The sequence below is a fragment of the Sinocyclocheilus rhinocerous genome, unplaced genomic scaffold (genome assembly GCF_001515625.1).
Source record: "Sinocyclocheilus rhinocerous isolate Xijiao unplaced genomic scaffold, SAMN03320098_v1.1 scaffold2091, whole genome shotgun sequence".
Classification (NCBI taxonomy): domain Eukaryota; kingdom Metazoa; phylum Chordata; class Actinopteri; order Cypriniformes; family Cyprinidae; genus Sinocyclocheilus; species Sinocyclocheilus rhinocerous.
Window position 1 is genome coordinate 168,354 of NW_015632714.1, and position 21,987 is coordinate 190,340.

Here is a 21,987-nt window from a genome sequence, read left to right on the forward strand (position 1 = left end):
CGATTTACAATGTTTTCATTTTATTTTAAAATTTTATGTACTGCCTCCTATCTACCTGCTGCAGAGTCTTGTTAAATATTTGCTATTTACAAATTACTCTTGTATCACAATTGTCCTCGATTTTAACCTTTTTAAAATCACAAAATCACAAAATCACGGCGACCAGATAGATAGAAAGATAGATAGATATGAAATAGGAAGAAAATCTCGATGTCCTATTATAAACATATTAAGAGAACAAACAAACCTAGATTTGCATATGCTTTTACACGAAACTTAGCAAATAAACAATAAGGTTCAAAATAAAATTCATAAAATCCGAATAAGTCTGTAGGGGCGGAGCGACTTTTACGTTCAATTGGACGTCACCAAAACACAGGAAGTGCCCGGATCACTCGTGCAGTTCGAACTGTCAAATAAACTTTATGTGAATTTTTGAGAATGTTGCAACATTTGTATCTACGTTGTAACACTTTCTGTCACCGAACGTTCTAATATTTGGCGGGACGGGACGCGGCAGGTACGCTAAAGGTTAAAGAGAATGAATTACTGTGAATTATTAGAATCTAATATAAGTTAGTGAACAGCTCGCGTTTACAGTACAGTACAAAACAATGAATAGTGTAGCTGCTTTATGTCAGCTGATCAGAATGAAGCTTCAATTGCATTTGACCTTTATAATTAATTGTGAGGAAGGTTATACATAATTAGATATGACCAATGCAGTGTGTTGACATGCTTGTCATTCAAGGTCAGTTCAAATAAAGGCCTCTTGGCCACAACATGCATGATGATGTAGACATAATTTGACACTGTTTTAATGCTGAAACTGTTTGATTCATACAGGCATGTCTCTCAAGATTTTATGGAGGTTACATCAGCCTTTGAAAAGGACACAAGCCTGTGGTTTTGCTCTCAGGACACTAAATAGATTAAACAGTGTCACCGCCAACAGGTTAAACCGCACAACACTGGCATCCAGTGCGTCTACACAAAACCTTCTCAAAGACTGGAGGAATTGTCACACCGGTTTACACAACCATAGATGCTTTTTGCCGAGGGGAGTGTGTCAGAGACCACATTTTGAAATGCTGACTCCTTTAAATTTAAAATCCAAAACATGGAGTTTACAAATGAGATTGCAGTCCACAACAAACGCCACCAAGTCAGTGCTGAAACAAGGAGGCATGCTGGGAAAAAGGACTTTTAAGGGACCAAGAACCAAACAGCCTTCAAGAACCAGTCAGCCCAGTCTGGAGGAGGTGTGTGATAATTATATATGCCAAAGATGATTTTAACAAAAATAAATAAATCATGTATCTAACTACGTTTTCCAGGACATGATGCAGTGCATCGCATACGCAACTGCAGATCAGTACCATTTACCAACACTCTGTCACGATCTCATCGCTCATGGCTTCGTTGAAATCAAAGAATTTCCCAGAGGTCAGTTCGTCTGCAGCAATTTTTTATGTTTTTGACCGTACACAGAAAGTACCGCATTCCATTCTTGTTTGAAGGGTACACATATTTGCAGTAAATACATCTTGTGGGTTTCAGATGCTTCTAATGTTTTGGTGATGGGAACCGAGAATGCTGCAAAACCTTATGATAGTGGCACAATATTCATCTTCAGGTATGCTGAATGATGTTTTGTCATTTGAATTTCTGGGGTTTGATTTTTTTTGTTTGTTTGTTTACCATACAGAGAAGGTTCTGTGGTGTTCTGGAATGTTGAAGAAAAAACTGTGAGTAGTAGTTCTGTTTTATTCATAACTGAACATTTGGAATAATTAAGATTTGTAATGTTTTTGAAAGAAGACTTTTATGCTCACCAGGGCTGCATTTATTTGCTGTTTACAGTAAAAAAAAAAAATTTAAAAAAAAAAGCAATATTGTGAAATATTATTATAAACTATTATTATTATAACTATATTTAAAAATGTAATTTTCTTCCTGTGATGCAAAGCTGAATTTTCAGCATCCTTACTCCAGTCTCCAGTCCAGTGTCACATGATCCTTCAGAAATCATTCTAATATGCTGATGTGGTGTTCAAGAAATTTCTTATTATGATCAATGTTGAAAACAGTGTCGAAAAGAAGAAGCATAATTGCTTCTTGAAGTCAGCATATCAAAATAATGTCTGAAGAATCGTGACACCAAAGACTGGAGTAATGATGCTGAAAATTCAGCTTTGCATCACAGGAATAAGTTGCATTTTAAAATATAGTCAAATAAGAGTTGTAGTAATATTTCACAGTATTACTGTTTTTACTGACTTTTTGATCAAATAAATGCAACCTTGGTGAGCCAACCTTGATGTACCTTACTCAGGTAAAGACAGTGATGAGGATACTGGAACAGCATGAAATTCAACCCTATGAAGTCGCCCTAGTCCACTGGGAAAATGAAGAGATCAATTATACAGTAGGAGAGTGAGTCACAAATCCTTCATTTCTTAATGCAACATATATTAAAGGGGTCCTATTATGCTTTTTCACTTTTTAAATTTTAGTCAGTGTGTAGTGTGTATGTTTGGGCATAGAAAAGATTACGATTAAGTTACAAATCTCAAAGTCCACTCCAAAGGGAGATATTTTGTTTTTAAAAAAATCCCTTTTAAGAACTACAACGAACGAACCCCAATTTGCTATTGTGTGCTGTGCATTTTACTGAGGACAGCTTCCACAACACGAGGGAGTAACGTTACAGTGCCTGCCGGATTCGCCAAAAAGCTTTTGTTGAAAGACGGAGCAAGGGGCGGGGCAGTACTGAAACACCGTCTAAGCTGTTCGCCAATCACAACGCACTGGAACAGCTAACCAATCACAACACATTTTGTTTTTCGGAAGGCGGACCTTCATCAAAGCCGGAACTAATTGAGCCGTTTGTGCCAGCCTGGGGAGAAAGGTATTTTAATAATGTAAATTATGTGAAAAATAATGCGTTTTTCGAACCACCAAGCATGAGAGCATGTTCTAGTACACCCCCAAAACAAAATCAAGACTTTGTAAAAGAGCATAATAGGACCCCTTTAAAATCATATAATACCTACTGAAAGTTGCAGTATTTTTTCATATGTTTTTTTATTTATATGTTGGTTTAGGAGTAATTCAAAGCTCCATCGTGGAATTTTCTTGTTTAATGAAGAGCTGGATTATGATCAGGTTGTTCTGGAGAAGTTTGCATTTTCCAATGCTTTATCACTGTCAGGTAGGATATGTTTGCATTTTCACACAATTTTTTAAAACACTGATAAATTATAAAAACATTGATGATTAATTATATTTTTATTTGTGCATTTTCATGTTAATATTTGTGTTTACCTTGCATGATTTCAGTAAAACTAGCAATATGGGAGGTCTCTCTCGACAACTTTGTTGAGTCCATCCAGTCAATTCCTGAGGTAGATCCACTTATGTACTCTTTCATAGGTAATACCAGCATTTGCTGCTTTTTGCAAGTTAAAATAGTTCTGTATATTAAATGGCACAGATGCAAACATGTGTTCTGTTTTTCTAAAAAAGCCAAATATACCTCAGTGTGAAATGAGGTAATTGTAGCCATAAAACGTTTTAACAGATGCTGAAGTCTGGACAAAGAGTGAAACTGTCCAGGGCTGAAGTTATGCAGAAGATAGGGGAGCTCTTTTCCTTGAGGTCAGATTATTTTATCTGGTTTATTTTGTATGAGATAAGCTGCTGCTCTATTTCATTTAATTATTACAATCTTTTTAACCTTTTACAGGCACTGCATAAATCTCAGCTCTGACTTACTGATCACTCCTGATTTCTACTGGGACAGAGAAGATCTTGAGCAGCTCTATGACAAGACCTGTCAGTTCCTCAATATTAACCGAAGAGTTAAGGTTAGTGAAAGTACTTGCAAAAAATGTTTTTTGCATCTATCTTAAAGGAAAAGTTCGCCTAAAAATGAAAACTAGCTTAACATTTACTCACCCTCAGACCATCCAAGATGTAAATTAGTTTGTTTCTGCATTTGGAGAAATTTTGCATTCCATCATTTGCTCACCAGTGGATCCTCTACAGTGAATGGGTGCCGTCAGAATGAGAAACCAAACAGCTGATAAACATATCACAATAATCCACAAGTAATCCACACCACTCCAGTCCATCAGTTAACATCTTGTGATGTGAAAAGCTGTGTGTTTGTAAGACACAAATCTATCATTAACCTGTTTTAACTTTAAACCGCTACACTTCACAAGACAATTACTTGTGGATTATTGTGATGTTTTTATCAGCTGTTTGGACTCATTCTGACAGCACCCATTCACTGCAGAGGATCCATTGGTGAGCAAGTGATGTCATGCTAAATTTCTACATCTACATCTTGAATGACCTAAGGGTGAGTAAACTTTAAGCAAATTAAAATTTTGGGGTAAACTATTCCGTTAAGGGACATATAAATATCCTGATAAAATGTTGCTTTGATCCTAGCTCACTGTTTGTTTTCTAGGTTGTGAACGAGAAGTTACAACACTGCACTGAACTTACAGACCTGATGAGGAATCACTTCAGTGAGAAACACAGTCTCAGACTGGAGTGGATGATCGTCGTACTGATTACTATTGAGGTTAGTAAACACTGATATCCACTTTAAGCAGACTTTCATTTTGAACACCAGTTCAATAGACAATAAATAATATTCAGCTGCACTGTCAAAAACTGTTGAAACGTCTACATCATATCATATTTATGCCCTCCAAATTTGATTTAAATTACACATTTTGCAAATGCAATGCAAAACCTATATATATATATTACTTTCTTTTATCTTTAGGTGATGTTTGAACTTGCTCGTGTAATCTTCTGAGGACCCACAGATACTGTCTTACAATGGCATACAGTGACTTTTTGTAAACCAGCAAATCATTTTGTTTTCTGTAGATGAAGTTCTCATTGATAAATCATCTTATCTTTTGCTATTCTTAATGTGACACTGACCCGAAATAAAGTTTTTTTTTAGAAGTATCGGATAAATAGTGGCTCATTTTGTGTCTGTTTTGCCTCCTTTTCAGAAAGTTATGGGATAGAAATCACTGTTGAATCTATGTCCTTAACTCTACTCCTGCTGTAAAATCCAGATTAAGCAGATAGCTGTGTTTTGGAACTTCTAAATGAGCTTGAGTAATATAAAACCGCTCCAAAATGTGCACAACTTTTCACATGCTGCATTGTTGCCAATGGCATGGAACTTGGTTTTGTAATTGTGTTGTGCTTACATAGCCTCTGATAATACTAAAATTTCTCCACTGATTTTTTTTTTTACTTTACAAGCTGTGACAAACTGTCTCTGTTTTTTGGAACACATATATAAGCTTAAGTAGGCTAACATTTTACACTTTTATTCATTATTTCACTAGTTATTAAAAATGCTGCTCAAATGAACCTGCTAACAAATGTTCTAGTGGTCTCGCAGTTGATTGATTGATCGATCAGCCTCTAGTGATCGACAGCCGCTCGATACGGCGCGCGCTAACGTCATGTGATTCAAAAGCCTCCGGAAAACGGCAGCAGATTACAGACTGACTGAACTCGTACTGCTCGGTGGAGAGGTTTCCTCCGCTTCAGCCAACAAACTAAACTGAATTAGAGTTCTGTCGCGAAAGAGAAGACGGTAAGTGACGGCTTAAAGGTTTTATTTCAAACAAGTGTTTAATACAACGGTTGTCGGCTTGTTTTTAGTCCAGTAACGAAGGACACTATCGATTACTCGCGGATCTTGACCGAAAAGTATACATATTTTGACCGTTTTCGTCTTGGCATTGCTTTTGCTTATCGGAAGATTAACGGTTTTCATTTCTCTGTTCATCTGTGATTTTCTTTCGCTCGTTTAAAGTGTAACGTAATGTTATTTTATTTGATTCATTGCGTGAGCGCGTGTTTCATATTTGTCCGCGGAAACTTCTTCACCAGCATGGGCGGGGCTTCAACACACACACACACACACACACACGCAGTTGCCTCAAAACCTATTTAGACACTGAAACCACACTTTTAAAATAGGACATTATGAAGGTTTTTACATTTAAATTCTTTTTTTTTTTTTGCAAGTGAGGAATGTTATAACAAGTAGTTTTTACTGTATTTGTTATAAGTATTGTTACCCTCACAAGTATAGAAAAACACCCTTACTGCTATATATATACAGTAGTCAATAGTTGAAGTGGATCAAAACAGTTAATCAAAGTTGTCCTAAGACGAGAACGCATTTTGGTTTTAGGACAATTTTGATGAAAGGTTTTGATCCACTTCAAATGTTGACTACTGTATATATACACACACACACACACACACAATCAAATTAATATACAAAAAATGGCCAAAAATATACATTTGCACAAATATGATTCAGAATATATATATATATATATATACCAATATATTTTTCGCCATTTTTTCATGTATTTTTAAAATATATTTTAAAAATATTTATTTTTCAAAACCGCTTAAAAATGTGTTTTGTCCTCCGTATATTTCAGTCCAAGAAAATACATTCACATGTCACATTTGAGGGGGGAAAAACTTTATTTGTTGTAAAAGTGTAATATAACAATATATAAATAGTTACCACATATGCATTCATCCTCAATGTAGCCTACTGTAAGATTGAATTTTTTTTTTATCATGCCCATTTTACAATTTTCAATTCCGAAAATATATTTCATTGAGCTTCTGTTTCCAGCATATATATTGAATGTATTTAAAATATATATTGGCCAGAATTTATTTATTTATTTAGCCATATGGTCAAGGATACATAAGCTATAGATGTTCTTTAATAAATGGAGTTTTGGTGACCGAAATGCATATTTAATGAGGTGCAAAATAAATTGGCTGAACCTACTGAAAACCTTACGAATATTTTCTTTTAATTTGTGTGTGTGTGTGTGTGTGTGTGTTTAGGTGGAAAAAAATGGACTTGGCCCATCATGGTCTCGTTCTCCTTAAGCGCCTCAATGCTCAGAGAGAGTTTGGTTTTCTCTGTGACTGTACTGTGGCCATCGGGGATGTTCTTTTCAAAGCCCACAAAGCCGTTCTTGCAGCGTTCTCAAACTACTTCCGTATGCTGTTCATCCATCAAGACAGGTACTACGAACGTGATTGCAAAAAAGTTCTTTGTTCACATTTGCAGTACTCTGTTTTTAAATGATTCTTTATGCTTCTCTTTTGCAGTAACTGTGTTCGACTGAGGCCTTCAGACATACAAGCAGATATCTTCAGCTACCTGCTAAACTTAATGTACACTGGAAAATTCACCACACAGCCCATTGACCCTCTTCGCCTTGAGCAAGGTGTAAAATTCCTGCATGCCTACCCTTTATTACAGGAGGCAAGTCTTCTTATAAACCCTGAGTCCCAGTGTGTACCTTTGACAAACTTGCTTTATGGAATACAGATACCTGATCAGGCATACAGCCGGCCTGAAAGAAATACAGCATGCAAGGATGGCATTTATGCTAAAAACTCTGAAAACGTTAACCGCAAATTTTTGGAAATTTCTGATATGGATTACAGATCTCCACAACCTGTCGGCATAGAGTCACCCACCCAGAATCCTGCAGCCACAATGGTCCGACACCTCACATATGGCATAATGAGTAAGAGTGCTTCCTCCAGAAAGCATTACACCTGTAATTATTGTGGAATCCATTTTAACCAGAGGTGCAAGTTGAAGGAACATCTCCTTGTCCACACCAACCAAGCAACTGAGCCGCAGATGTTGTCTATGCAAAATGGTCACACTATTGAGCTTGAAGTTCAGGATATGGAAGAGGACCATTTGCGTGCTGACAGTGATGTTATTAGTGATACCGATCAACAGGCATGGATGGAAGACACCCCGCCGCCCTCTGAAATGGCTGATATAGACAACCTGGAGGGCACCGAGATGGGTCGTGAAATGAAACGCAGAAAATTTGAGTGTCCGACCTGTGCTCGCAAGTTTATTCAGAAAAGTCACTGGCGTGAGCACATGTACATTCACACTGGAAAGCCATATAAGTGCAGTGCTTGCGGAAAGAACTTCTGCAGAGCCAATCAAGCTGCTCGACACGTTTGTCTGAGTCAGGACACAGACTCGCACATTATGGTCAACAAACAGAGTTTGGTTTTGTGTGGTGGAGAAGACAACAGTCAAGTGGAAGCTCTCTTTCAGTCTTCTGAAAGACCTTATAAATGTAGCATGTGTGCAGCACCTTTTGCAAGTCCTTCTGAGGTTCCCAAACATCAGTGTTTGACTGAGCGCGACACTGTACCATTGGCAGAAAATTCACTGGGGGAAAATCAAAAGAAGGACTTGGAGACAACTATTCCCTGAAGTAACCATTCCTTCTTGAAATGTCATGCTAAAGCAGTATTAGCTTATTGCCAGTATTTAACTATTTGTATGTTTGTGTTGTTATGAACTAAGAGATAAGTATTTTTTTAAGGCCCACTGCATTTTCATGTCTTTTTATCTATTGAAAGGTCATTTGTGAATTAGTTTGAAACGAATAAAATGCCAAAACTTAATATTTCCAATCAGAAACACTTCTGAGTTGCCTCGTTAAGTAATTCTACATTGCAAGTAGAAGAAAAAAACAGCATATTATGAGGCTGTCTTTCATCCATTCGCCAAAATAAAATAAAAACTGTACTAGCTTGCTGTATATCAACTTTTCATAAATTACAAGTCCAAAATTGGTAATGTTTCTTTTATTTAAATAAAACTTAAAATTATCATTTGTATTAAACCATACATTTTCAAATGTCGCAAAATCCAGGAACAACAATACACTTGTATTTAGTTGATTGTTAATATTGCAATTTCTTCAAAGATGCATAGTCTGTATAATCAAACAGTCTGTACATGTGGTTTCGGATACTTCTTGGCAATATATTAGAATAAGTAAAAAATGTGTTTTCAATCATGTCATGGCTTATTGTATCAGGCCAGACGCAAACCTCCGTAATACAGGCAAGGCAGGTTGTATAATATTAAAAATGCTCAACTGTGTAATGATCATATGCAGTACAGAGTGGTTTGATACTCATTTGATACTCATAGAACATTTATATATGTTAAGTGCTTCTCTGGGGAAAAAATAAAAAACTTATATGGGGAAAAGTCAGTAGTTGCAACATTAGATTGCATGCTTCAATTTTCATGCCAAAAATATAGCCACAAATATTTTCTAAGATTGGGTGTTTCTATAAATTAAAATTGTAAATTACAAATAAAAATATTCATAACAATGACATGGCAACAAAAATAAATCATGAGTTTGATAAGATTTTGACTTCTTTGTAAAAACAAATTAAACAATCTGTCATTTTCAGTCATTGACTACATCTGACTGAATACTGTCTAAATCTCTCATGATTGTGATTTGCTCATTACAGCTTTGGTAAAATGTACATCGTATTTAGAGTATAAAATAAATTTATCCTTGATGCATATCAAGAGGTATATGATGGTTCAAAATGAAATTACCCTTGATTTAGTAAATATCTTTAAATACCAGGAATTGCACATTCTACTATGACAATCATTTTCTTATGCTAAATATGCCAAATGGTCAAGATATAATGCATGTGTACAAAAGTTTTTTTTTTGTTTTTTTTTAGATATGTAACAACATGATATAATGTGGCATAAGCTTATGCTAATGTCTGAATAATGATAAAAACAATTAATTGACAAAAATCCTCAGTAAAAATATGACAAAATAGCTGCTTTTGAAGGGTTTTATATGTTGAAATATTTTCTGCATCAAAGTAAAATGTAAAAATGTAGTTAATGATCAAAAAACAGCCTCTCCACTGAATAACTACTGTTTTTGGTTTCACTTTTGCTTAAGGGAACTTTGATGCAATTTTACTTCTCAGTGGTTTGGTCATTTCTTTGTTGTCAGAAATGTGAATCCCAGCTGATTTTGTGCTGAGCACAGCCTCTTCCAGGTGTAAAATGTTCTGAATTTTCCTTGTTAAACTTGCACCTGAAATTATAGAATCAGTGTTATAATTTTTTTTTAAAGGGGTCATATGATGCTGCTAAAAAGAACATTATTTTGTGTATTTGGTGTAATGAAATGTGTTTATGCGGTTTAAAGTTAAAAAAACACATTATTTTCCACATACTGTACATTATTGTTTCTCCTCTATGCCCCGCCTTTTTGAAACGCGTCGATTTTTACAAAGCTCATCGGTCTGAAAAAGCGAGGTGTGCTGTGATTGGCCAGCTATTCAGTGCGTTGTGATTGGCCGAATACCTCAAGCGTGAGACGGAAATGTTACGCCCCTCACCATACTGTTGATGCCGTGTCCGGCCGGAGCGACGAGACATAAACATTAAAACCCATTACAAACGAGGCATTTGTTGCATCCAGTGGGGACATAATTACTGATTATAATGACTTATACTGTCTTTTTACGCGTTGCGCCGCGCCGCGTAAACATAAAACCCTGTCTGCATTTGTGATCAGAGAAATGACAAACAACAAGTGCTAACGTTAATCCACACTGCCCAAAACTCGCGTTTGAATCATCAGTGGCAAATGATGAAAGAAAACGTACTTACGTGAGTCAGAACTGCCGGCATTTTAGTCTAACGTAACTCTCCCAGGATCAGTAAACAGTCCTCCATAAAATGTGCTGGCGATCCACAGCACTAAGTTGATGTATTTCCTCAGCGACCAGCACGGATCAGCTCTAGGCATGACGAAGCGGATATCGTCCTCTTTTGGAAGACCAAACAAAGTAGCTTCGCTTTCACAACGAAGCACACAGCGTCTTCAGGACATGGCGGCAGCGGCAACAATACTACAGTGAGAATAAAAGTTACGCCTTCTTTCTTTGCGTGAACATTTGGGCGGCGTTATGCAAATCTTCCCACATAGTGAGGTAGATATGTGGGGGCGTGTTCGAACGAGCCGTTTTAGGTAGGTGTGGCTAACTCTTAACTTTTATAAAGAATATCTCTTTGGATTTGAGACTTTAGTCTTTGCAACTTTACAGATCTTCTTTATGCACCAAGAGCTTGTAACACTCTAAAGAGAAAGGAAAAAATGAAATCGCATCATATGACCCCTTTAACAATCCGACATCAAAAATGACTGATAACTGAATGCAATGTAATAAAATGACTTACCAACTCAAATCTTTCATCTGGTTTAGCATGCCACTATCAAATTGCAGCATCAGATGTTTGTTTAGCAGCAGTATCTTGGGGTGCATCCTCTGTGTGTGTCACCTGACACGGGGAATCTCCAATATTATCTACAGCATCCTCCCACACATCCTCCTCTACCTCTGACTGAGGTTCTGTTGAAGTATGCCGCAAGGAAGCCTTCCCATTTTCTTCATCTGATATACACTCTTGAGTTAAAACTGATGTCTTTACCTCTTTCGCAGCCACAAATGGTGGTTCAACATCTTTAGACACAACTGAAGCCTCTGACTTTGCTTCCTTTTTCTCCTGTTCAACTACCTGCAACATTGCTTTCTTTACTTCTGCTGTAGCAACAGGTGGAGCTGTTGCTACTACAACTGCGGCAATAGCTGGTGCCATCATCACAGGGGATAAAGTAGGTGTCTCTGCTACTGGTGTCTTCTGTCGTGCCTTTTCTAATGTAGTCACAGTGGGTGCCTCCATCCCATTTACAACTGATGTTGCCTTTACCAAGAGCATTGCTGGTGTCGTCGGTGTCTGTGCTACCTGCTCTGTAACTGGTGTTTGTACTGCTGGGATCGCAGTAGGCACTTCTGGTAATGAAAATGGTGTCTCTACCACTGGTGTCTTTACTTCTACTCCTGCAGTCATTGCTGGTAGAACTACTGGAGGTGCAGCCTCTTTTGCAATCACTGAAACTAGAGCTGGTGTCTGTACCACTGGGATCATAACAGGTCTCTCTGCCATTGCAATTGCAGTTGGTGCTTCTGTGGTAGTTTCTAGTACTAGGCTCACAACTGACCTTTCCGCTACTGGAGTCACAGTTTGTGTCATCATCACTGGCGTTACAACTGGTGTCTCTGCCACTACAACTGGAGTTGGAGTTTCCACTACTGGGATCACAACAGGTGTTTCTGCTGCTGCAGTCACTGCTGAAACAACTATTGGAGGAGTAGCTTCTGGTACTGCCACTAAAACCTGACATGGTGTCTGTGCCACTGGAGTCAAAACTGGTGTCTCAACCACTGCAACTGGAGCTGGCTTTACTACTGGACTTTCTACTACTGGGATCATAACAGGTGTTTCTACTGTTGCACCCACTGCTGAAACAACTACTGGAGGTGCAGTCTCTGTTACTATCTCTGAAACCTGACCTGGTGTCTGTACCACTGGGGTCACAGCTGGTGTCTCAACGACTGCAACTGCAGTTGACTTTACAACTGGCGCTTCTACTACTGGGATCATAACAGGTGTTTCTTCTGTTGCAGTTACTGCAGAAACAACTACTGGAGGTGTAGTGTCTGTTACCATCTCTGAAACCTGACCTGGTGTCTGTACCACTGGGGTCACAACTGGTGTCTTAACCACTGCAACTGGAGTTGACTTTACAATGGGAGTTTCTACTACTGGGATCACAACAGGTGTTTCTGCTGCTGCAGAAACATCTACTGGAGGTGCAGTCTCTGTTACCATCACTGAAATCTGACCTGGTGTCTGTACCACTGGGGTCACAGCTGGTGTCTCAACCACTGCAACTGCAGTTGACTTTACAACTGGCGCTTCCACTACTGGGATCATAACAGGTGTTTCTTCTGTTGTTTCTACTACTGGGATCATAACAGGTGTTTCTACTGTTGCACCCACTGCTGAAACAACTACTGGAGGTGCAGTCTCTGTTACTATCTCTGAAACCTGACCTGGTGTTTGTACCACTGGGGTCACAGCTGGTGTCTCAACCACTGCAACTGCAGTTGACTTTACAATTGGTGCTTCTACTACTGGGATCATAACAGGTGTTTCCACTGTTGCAGTTACTGCTGAAACAACTACTGGAGGTGTAGTGTCTGTTACCATCTCTGAAACCTGACCTGGTGTCTGTACTACTGGGGTCACAACTGGTGTCTTAACCACTGCAACTGGTGTTGACTTTACAACAGGAGTTTCTACTACTGGAATTACAACAGGTGCCTCTATTGCTGCAGTCACCACTGATACAACTACTGGAGGTGCAGTCTCTGTTACCATCACTGAAACCTTACCTGGTGTCTGTACCACTGGGGTCACAACTGGTGTCTTATCCACTGCAACCGAAGCTGAATTTACAACAGGAGTTTGTAATACTGGGAACTCAACAGGTGTTTCTACTGCTGCAGTCTCTTCTGAAACAACTACCGGAGGGACAGTCTCTGTTACCATCACTGAAACCTGACCTGGTGTCTGTACCACTTGGGTCACAACTGGTGTCTCAACCACTGCAACTGGAACTGCAACAACAGCAGTTTCTACAGCTGGGATCACAGCTGATGTTTCTGATACTGCAGTTGCTGCTGGTGTAACTGGAGGTGCTGCATGTGTTGCAATTACTGAAATCTGAGCTGGTGTTTCTACCACTGGTGTCACAAGTGATGTCTCAGCAACTGAAGTTACTACTGAGGTTTTTACTTCTGGGATCATAACTGTTTCTGATGCTATTGGAGTTCCAGCTGATGTAACTACTACAGGAGATACAGCTTCTGCCACTGTCATTGAAATCATAGCAGTGTCTGGTGTCTTTGCCACTTCAGCTACAGTTGGTTTTACTGATGTGATGGAGACAATGGGAGTTTCAATTACTTGTCTCACAGGTGTTTCTGCAAATGAGGTCACATCTAGTGTAACCTCTTCTGGAGGTACAGTCTCGTCAACTGAAACAACAGCTGGAGTCTCCACAACAGATGTTACTGTGGCTGGGATCTCTACTACAGGGGACACAACTGTTTTCTCTACTGCAGCTGGAGTTGATTTTACTGCTGTGACAGAAAAAACAGGTGTTTCTACAACTGTGCTAACAACTGGTGCTTCTGCTAGTGTAGTAGTCACTGTTCCTGTACTTACCACTAGAGATGCAGCTTCTGTTACTATTACTGAACCAATATCTGGTGTTGCTACCACTGGAATCACATTCTGTATCTCTACTACTGGGGCCACAGCAGTCCTCACAATCACTGATTCGACATTTGGTGTTTCGACAGGTGTGTCTTTTACAGGAGATACATCCTTTGACTCGTTGCCTAGAGTTACAATTGGCGTTACTTCATCTAAAGGTGTAGCTGGTGTCACTACCACAGAAATAACAGTGGGAATCTCCATCACTTGTTCTTTGATCACTGTTGTTAACACTGTTGTGTCAGAGTCTATGTTTTGATTTTGTGATGTAAGAGCAGAATTATGAGTATCAGTTGTTTTTGCCATAGATGTAACCACTGGTGTTTCTACTTCAAGTTCTTTAACCACTGAGGTGACAACTGGTGTCTCCACTTCCAGTTCAGTTACTACAGCTGTCTCTACTTTCACTTCTGATGCCACTGGAATTTCTACCTTTGGTTCTGTCACTTCAAGTGTCTCAGCCCTGAGTTCACTCACTACTTGTGACTGTATCTCAGAAACAGCAACTTCTGGCATTTTTGCTGCAACTTCAGAGGTCAGTGGTGATTCTTGTGCAGTGGGTGTTATTTCCATTACTGCAGTTATTTCATCTTTAATTTCTGTCTTGTCTACCTGCAACTCATTTGACAGTATCTTTTCTGTTACCTGTTCATGAGGTTCACATTTTAGACTAGCATTTTCATCTTCTTCATTCTTCTTTTCACTCATATTACTAACCTCTATTTCTGCAGCAGTATAATTTTGTGCCAGCTCTGTGATTGTAGGCACTTCAATCATAGCCGGCCCTGAATCAAACCCTTCTGGTTCTGGTTTGGGAGCAACAGCCATTGTATCTTTTTCTTCTGGAACTGCTGTTTCTTTCATTTCTGACGATGTCATTGCTGGGGCCTGGTCACCACCTATTGCTTCACCCTCTTGTTCTGTTGCTTTTGGTAGTTTAGATTTTGCAAGTACCTGTGTTACTGGTTCAGACACCATAGGCTTCTCTTTCCCAGATTGTTTTGTTGTGTTCTCAATAATGGCAACCATCTCTAAAACTTTACCAGTCTTAATATTCTCCGTTGTCGCTGGTTGTGCATTCTCTTTTGGGAAGTTCTGGACTTGGTTTGGTGTCTTGACCCCAGTCTTCTGTTTGAGAAACCACAATTTCTGTTGCTACAGGTTTTGCTTCAACTTTTGGCAATACTATCTCTAGAGGTTTTAGTATGACTTCAGAACTAGTGTCAGGCTCTTCTGGTGTTTCTGTGTGCTCAGATACATCCTTTGAAAGTGCAGAAACAACTGTGTGTTCTCTTATTTTATAAACCATGTCTCCAATTTCACTTCCTGCATCAACAATTATTTCAGGAGATTTATCAGTAGGAGTTTCATTGCTGTCAGTGTTTGTCAGAGGTCGCCCTTCCTTCACTGCATGTTCCTCTTCCTCTTTCACAAAAATCCCATCCGTTCTGTCAGTTGCACTGTCTTCCACTTTATCATCCAAATGTATTTTAATGTCTTCTTTATGGAGCTCTTCAGCCTCTTCAACTAATACTGGTTCTGGAAGAGACACCTCCTTGGCTGGCAGCTGTTCTCTGGCTAATGATTTATCTCCAGCTTCTGAAATATTTTCAACCTCAATATTTTTAACGACTTCTGAAGCAATAACATCCCCTGTCTCTTCTTCTACATGTATTTCCTTAATGTCCTGCTGTGCCATTTTTTCATAATCTTTTTCTTCCATTTTCCCACTGATGTCCTCCACAGTCACCACTGAATCACCTGCTAATAAGACTGCATCTTTTACGTCAACTTGTATTTCACAGGCATCAACATGTATTGATTCAACTGCTTCTAATTTTAAACTCCCTTCTAATTCCAGTGTCTCTGCCTGTATGTGATCTGAAATTGGACTTATAATACTATCAGTCGCTGTGATTTCCAGACACTCCACAGCAGAAGCATTAATTTCTATTTCTTTGACTTCTTTACTTGTGGTAGTGCCAGGACTGCTGTCTATATCACCATGTGTCAAAGACTCAACTACTTCAGTGGATGCAGGTTGATCATACTCAGCAACGGACAATTCAACATCTGAAAGCGTGAGCTCTTTTTCAGGTTCAGCAGCTACTGGTTGTTCATATACAGGTTCCTCTAACACTGAATGCAGTGGACACTCTGTTTCAGGACCATGGGTGTAGTCTGACATAACCTGTTCCAGCCCAGCTTCACTTTGCATTGTCTCAATCACCTGTCTGAGTTCAATACCAGTTGTACATTCCTCTCTTTGTTCCTCCATATCAGTCTCCTCTGATCCTCCCACAAGAGGCTCTGCCACTAATTGAATAACTTGCTCTACACTTAGCTCAGTTTCAATGGCAGATTCCTTTTCATTTACAATTACTTCCTGATACTCAGTCTTTAGTTCCTTAATTTCAGCCTCATAGACCTCATCTGTCCAAAGTCCTGCAATTTCAGTTTCATTTGTAAAGTTATCAGAGACTAATTCAGTTGGGGCAGCATCACTTACTTCAGGTATTGCCTCCACTAAGGGTGCCGGGAGATGTTCATCAACATATTCTATTTCTTGAGATTCTAGGCCTGTACATATTGCTGTTGCCTCAGTTTTCTTATGTGCAACCAAAACCTTTGTTTCCTCTGTTGTGGAGGACTGTACAATATAAGGTGAAAATGACACGGCCAGAGATTCTTGGCTTTCATCTTTTGTAGTAACTGACTGAACACTTGGAGTCATGCAGATAGATTGAATAGCTTCCTGTAGGATCACATCTGATGTTTGTATGCCATATTCAGCTGACACTGGTGTAACATGCCCAGATGACCTGGGTGAATCGGTTAGTTGCGAGACTGCCGAGACCATTTCAGTAGTGTCATCCCCAATAAATTGTTCACTTGATGGTTCTGCTGTCAACTCCACAATGTCCTCGGCTAAGGTGTCATCCTGTGTTGTCCACTCAGCAGATGATATTGGTGTTTCAATGCTTTCCTCATTGATGCCTTCTTCTGGAATATCACTCAGTTGCTGATGTTTGCTCACAAAGTCTGTAAGTTCTTCAAAGTCTTCTGATAATCCATGTATGACTGTTGGTCCAGTGTTAATTGGAACTTTAGCTGCAATTTTGGGCACCAAGTTATTAGATGTGTCCTGTTCTAACACTTGTGAAGTCATCTCTGGCATCTCATGCTCTATTGTGATTTCAACTCGTTGCTCATGCACCTCCTTCAGACTTTCAGGCTCAATTATTTCATACTCAGACAGAGGAATAATAGCTGGGGTTTCATCATCTTCATCACCTGTTTCATGATCCTTTGCAGCCTGATCGGAGGATATCTGGTCTTTCCTTTCATCTGATTTTCTCTTTTTATGCCCTGGAATGAGTTTCTTCATAGAAAATGGTTCGTCTTTGTTCATCTCACTGTCTGAAGGTATCTGCTCAGGGGTACTACTTTCTCCAGTTCTGACCTTTCTCTTCGGGGTGAACATTTTTTTTAAACGTTTTCCATGTGGATCCCATCTCTCCCTCTGCAGGACTTCCAGTTTGTTCATTAGATGATGTGAGATGATCATAATCGCCCTCAATGGAACTTCCCAGTGGAGAGTCAGTTGTTTTCTCATATTCCTCTCCTTTGTCTGGCGTTTCATCCTCATTTGTTTTTCTAGCTCTTTTTTTAGCAGAACCACCACAAATCAGTGCCTCCCAGGAAACGGTGGTGTCAGATTTCTTTTTGGACTCTTGAGGGCTTACATCAGCCACCAGCTCCTCTTCAGCAGGTTTTGGTTCCCCAACCACTGGTTCCTCCACTTTTGCGAGCTCTGTCAATTCCGAGGATGGTTTCGGATGTTCAGTTACTTGTTCCTCTGCCTCAATCACCTTTTCTGCAGCTTTACTTTCTCACTGCCTTCTTGTGGAAAATTTCCTGAAAAGTCTTTTAAGTGGACTTCCTTGTACCTTATCTTTCCCTAGAGAATTCTGAAGCTCTCGTTCAGGTAACAACTTGTCATTGTCTTTCTCCTGTGAATCTTTTTCTTCCTCTGATGTAATATAAGGGATATCAAGGCATATATATTTACTGTCCTCTTTTTCGGCCTCTTCTACACCCATTCTCTCAATTCTTTTGAGTTCCTCTTCCTTACTCTCTTTTTGCATTTCCTCTTCTTTCTTTTTCTTTCTTAAACTGGCAAAGAGTCCTTGTGTAAAGAATTGCTTGATTGGTGACATCGGTTCCTCCGGCTCAGGACTTCCTTCTTTTTCCAGTTCTTTCTCAGGTGTGTCCTCCACATGATGTTCCACTATCTTTATGTCCTGATCCAGCTCTTTTTCATTGTCTGTTTGTTGAGAGGGTTCAGCTGCATCAGGCTGGGAAGACACCTCACTTTTTCGAGTCTCATCAGGTGTGTTTTCATTTGCTGCCACTGCACTGTTCTCCTGGGTGTCACTGGAGTCCTCTGAGGGACTTGTGATTTTTTCTTCTTCTTCATCTGATGCAGTCTTTTCACATGAGTCTTTTTTTAGGGTAAACTTAAATCCAACAAATCTGAAGATTTTTTTGAAGCCAACTTCATTGATATCATTCACTTGGTTGTCCTCCACAGTTTCCTCCTTCACAGTCATACTATCTGCATTAACCATCTCTGTGCTCTCAATCTTTGTGACTGGTTGAAGAGCATCCATTTCCTGGAGGTCTTCAGTTGTTTCTGTGCCATCTTCTTTCAGAGTAACAAACCCTGAGCCAACTGACAAAAAATAAATAATTAAATAAGAACGAAAATTGCCAAGGTAAGTGTATACTCAAAAAATATTTGATATTTACTACTATAAAAAAGTGCTGTTCTCATTTCATTTGGAAACAATAAGGGAAACAATTAAATTAATAGCAATAATATAGTTTTACATACCATCTGCAAGTACTCTCTCCTCAAAGTTGCCATTTAATTCATCTGCATGGTTCCTTGTCTTTACATTCAAACTGGAGATCTGCAATAACTACATGGAAAAGACAGGACAGATTAAGAAGTGATTAACAAAGTAAATTATACTTTATAAATTATTTGTCATTACATCACTGTAGCTCTTAACTATACGTATTATCTATATGCTATTTTTGGCAACAATCTCAGTGAGTTTGTCATATTATAGTTTGTCTCATGTATGTTCAGCACTGCTCACTCAGGCCAAAGATAGAAACTACGGAAAAGTACAACTACGAAGTCTGATTCAAGTTAAGAAATTCCCCAAACACTTTTACAAAAGTTATCACAATACTACATTTTCTGAATGTTAAGTGCCTAACCACAATGTAGTTTGAAGGAGATGGCCCTTGGGATAACTAACAAAACAAAATAAATGAACATGAATTTATGGAACCCGAGTATCACATAGCTCTCCTTTGACTAAAAGCCATCTCACAGACTTCCTGTTAAACCATGGCTGACCTCATCAAGTTTTACATGGAAAATCATTGCACCCAGTGCAGTAAGGGAGAATTCCATCAATCCTTTGGGAATAAGAGCACTACAAATATCCCTCCATTAATGTGCACACATTAGTACAAAAAAACTGACAAACCCAAAAACTAAAAGGAGATGGAGTTGTGATATGTAATACACCATCTTTTCAAAAACCGAAAAGAAATTGCATTTTAAAATTCTTAACCTACACATTTAATCCAATAAAATAATTCAGATGAACAAGCAAACAAACATCAAAGGACAAACCAGAAATTCAACCCACATGATAAGAAGCAGTTTAGTAGTGATGGAACACTGTTAATTCTAATTTAAAGTTTGGAGTCAAGTAAAAAAGATACCATATTATTTGCCAGCCACTGAGGATGCATCCATTATCAGTGTTATTGAATTTATTCAGTCTGCAATATTAACAGAAATACTTGGCAGATGACATGTGACTTCATCCAAGAAATATGTCAACTTCTGCAGTTCTCAAACCACAAGACTACAGTGATCAATTAAAAAAAAATTATATATATATATACAATTAATTCAAATCAAATAATGTGCTCTCTTATTAAACTAAACTATCTAATCTGAACTACCAGAACCAAAGCATATTTTGTTCATACAGCGAATTTAGGCCAAACATCTATAAAAATAGGACAAAGTCACCTAATCTTTCTTTTGACTCTCATTACTGCAGTTAAGTAGCTGCAAATGATAGTCAGGATATTGCATTATGGACATTCTTGATAAATTTTCCACACCAATCAAAACACACTTTCATCCTAATGTAACTAATTTCAGAGAGCTTGACAATATAACCTTTCTTCTTACAGCTACATCTGAGAATCTGGTAAGATGCTTCCTCATATAAAAGAAAAATCACAAATAAGATCTCTTGTGAATATCAGTTGTTTCTACTAAAAAAAGCAATGAACTGCTAGAAATAAATACATAAATAATATTTAAGTTGTAATTCAAACATTAAGTTTGACAACAAAATACTATTTCAGTCTTTCTCAAAATTTCATGTTTAATCCAATGTGTTACTTGCTATTTCTGTGTATATTATTTAAGACATTTACTTACAATTTCTGAGTGAAAATGGTTTCAAAGTTAAGTATATTGCTTTAGTCTGCTGTATCTGAAAATGTTATCCTGTAATAAAGACTATACTTTCTCTGACTTTTCCTCTCTACTTTTGCCAAGATTTGCCAAAGCACCAAAGTCCACACTATTTTATAAATCTATACATTTACTCTGTAAACAATTGTCTAACTTATCCTAAAAGATAAACACCTGATAGACAGATAAACAAAACAAAACTCAGAAATCCCTTCTACTCAGCTGAAAAGAGCGTCTACACAACATTTTGAGCATCGTATGTTCTGCATTACCTCAAAAATGCCGTAACGGAGGCAGCACACTATGTTTCGAGTTACAACCTGTGTGTGTCTTTAGATTCAGAGCTCATGTCTTTGAAACTTTGTGAAGCATTTCTCTGCAGCAGGAGGCTGGTTCATGCATTCTACCTTGTCATCAGCACTGCCGTCATCCTGAGCATCGCTCGCCGCTGCAGTGAGCTCCTCCGCCGCTGCGTCCTCCTCACATCTGCTGTCCCGTTGCGCGGATGATGCCGTAGCTCCCATTTCACAATCCTTCTCTCGTTCTCTTCGGTTTCTTCCCTTTCTTCCCTTTCACCCGATGTAACTGCAAAGCGAAAGGGGGAATATCCGAGTGCTGAACGGTGTCAGACTCAGAAGTGATTCAGTTTGGCTCGATGCAAACTCTTTTAGGAGAGACACATCCTTCCTGCATCACATGAACACACTGGCACGCCTCGACACATCAGTGGGAGAGAGAACGAGAGTCCTGGGATGACCGAGGGACAACCTCTACAATGAATGTTTTCATCCCATGATTAGGGGGAGCGCGGGGCACAAAGTAACGCGGGGTAAGTTGTAACACACGTGGTTTAAATATTTCCACACATGCTAGCATAACCAAATTTACAGCATTTACTAGTTACCATATCAACATTATATAGAGAAAACACTATTTACTTTAATAGATTTTAATGATAAACGATGAGAAACAGGTGAATAAATACTTACAGTCAATGTTTAATGTTAAGAAATTATTATTTCAAGACACGTAAAGCATTTGGCTCGTTTATGTGGGCCGTCCCAAGCATGGTTGCAATGTGTTCATTGTCAAATTCGATTTACACAATTTGAGAAAGTCAAAAAGTGTTACTTTGTGCCCCGCTCTCCCCCTATGTTTATGTACAGGCCAATGATTGCATTAAGGCACTCAAAATAGCTCCTATTGTGTGTGGAATAACTATAATTGTGTTTTTTTAGGCAAACGTTAATTTCAAAGTTGTAAAAACGAAGTACAGATCTTCTCATGGGACTATGAGGGAAAGCTC

At 38.7% G+C, this 21,987-nt stretch overlaps 3 protein-coding genes across 4 annotated transcripts; 2 read left to right on the forward strand and 1 right to left on the reverse strand.

The window, feature by feature from the left end:
• The first annotated feature begins 383 nt into the window (after positions 1 to 383).
• LOC107742764 (required for meiotic nuclear division protein 1 homolog) lies at positions 384 to 4,991 on the forward strand. Of its 2 annotated transcripts, none has more exons than XM_016555801.1 (12): positions 384 to 520; positions 847 to 1,262; positions 1,338 to 1,446; positions 1,561 to 1,636; positions 1,709 to 1,748; positions 2,336 to 2,436; positions 3,108 to 3,214; positions 3,343 to 3,407; positions 3,584 to 3,660; positions 3,749 to 3,869; positions 4,481 to 4,597; positions 4,805 to 4,991. In XM_016555801.1, exons 2-12 carry the CDS (start codon positions 849 to 851, stop codon positions 4,835 to 4,837), a joined length of 1,260 nt encoding a protein of 419 aa, XP_016411287.1. In that variant the 5' UTR covers positions 384 to 520; positions 847 to 848; the 3' UTR covers positions 4,838 to 4,991. The 2 variants fall into 2 exon arrangements, with proteins under 2 accessions (XP_016411287.1, XP_016411286.1); XM_016555800.1 differs by lacking the exon at positions 384 to 520 and adding an exon at positions 684 to 751.
• A 507-nt stretch (positions 4,992 to 5,498) lies between these two features.
• On the forward strand, positions 5,499 to 8,688 carry LOC107742756 (zinc finger and BTB domain-containing protein 2-like). The gene is made up of 3 exons (XM_016555792.1): positions 5,499 to 5,641; positions 6,931 to 7,113; positions 7,201 to 8,688. The coding sequence occupies exons 2-3, from the start codon at positions 6,941 to 6,943 to the stop codon at positions 8,342 to 8,344; spliced, it is 1,317 nt and encodes a 438-aa protein (XP_016411278.1). The 5' UTR covers positions 5,499 to 5,641; positions 6,931 to 6,940; the 3' UTR covers positions 8,345 to 8,688.
• An 89-nt stretch (positions 8,689 to 8,777) lies between these two features.
• On the reverse strand, positions 8,778 to 21,449 carry LOC107742754 (A-kinase anchor protein 12-like). Its single transcript, XM_016555791.1, is given in 6 exon segments — positions 8,778 to 10,004; positions 11,156 to 15,187; positions 15,189 to 17,591; positions 17,593 to 18,836; positions 18,999 to 19,086; positions 21,089 to 21,449. Coding segments are annotated over 5 exon segments (7,848 nt in total). The 5' UTR covers positions 21,206 to 21,449; the 3' UTR covers positions 8,778 to 10,004; positions 11,156 to 11,191.
• Between the last annotated feature and the right edge of the window lie 538 nt (positions 21,450 to 21,987).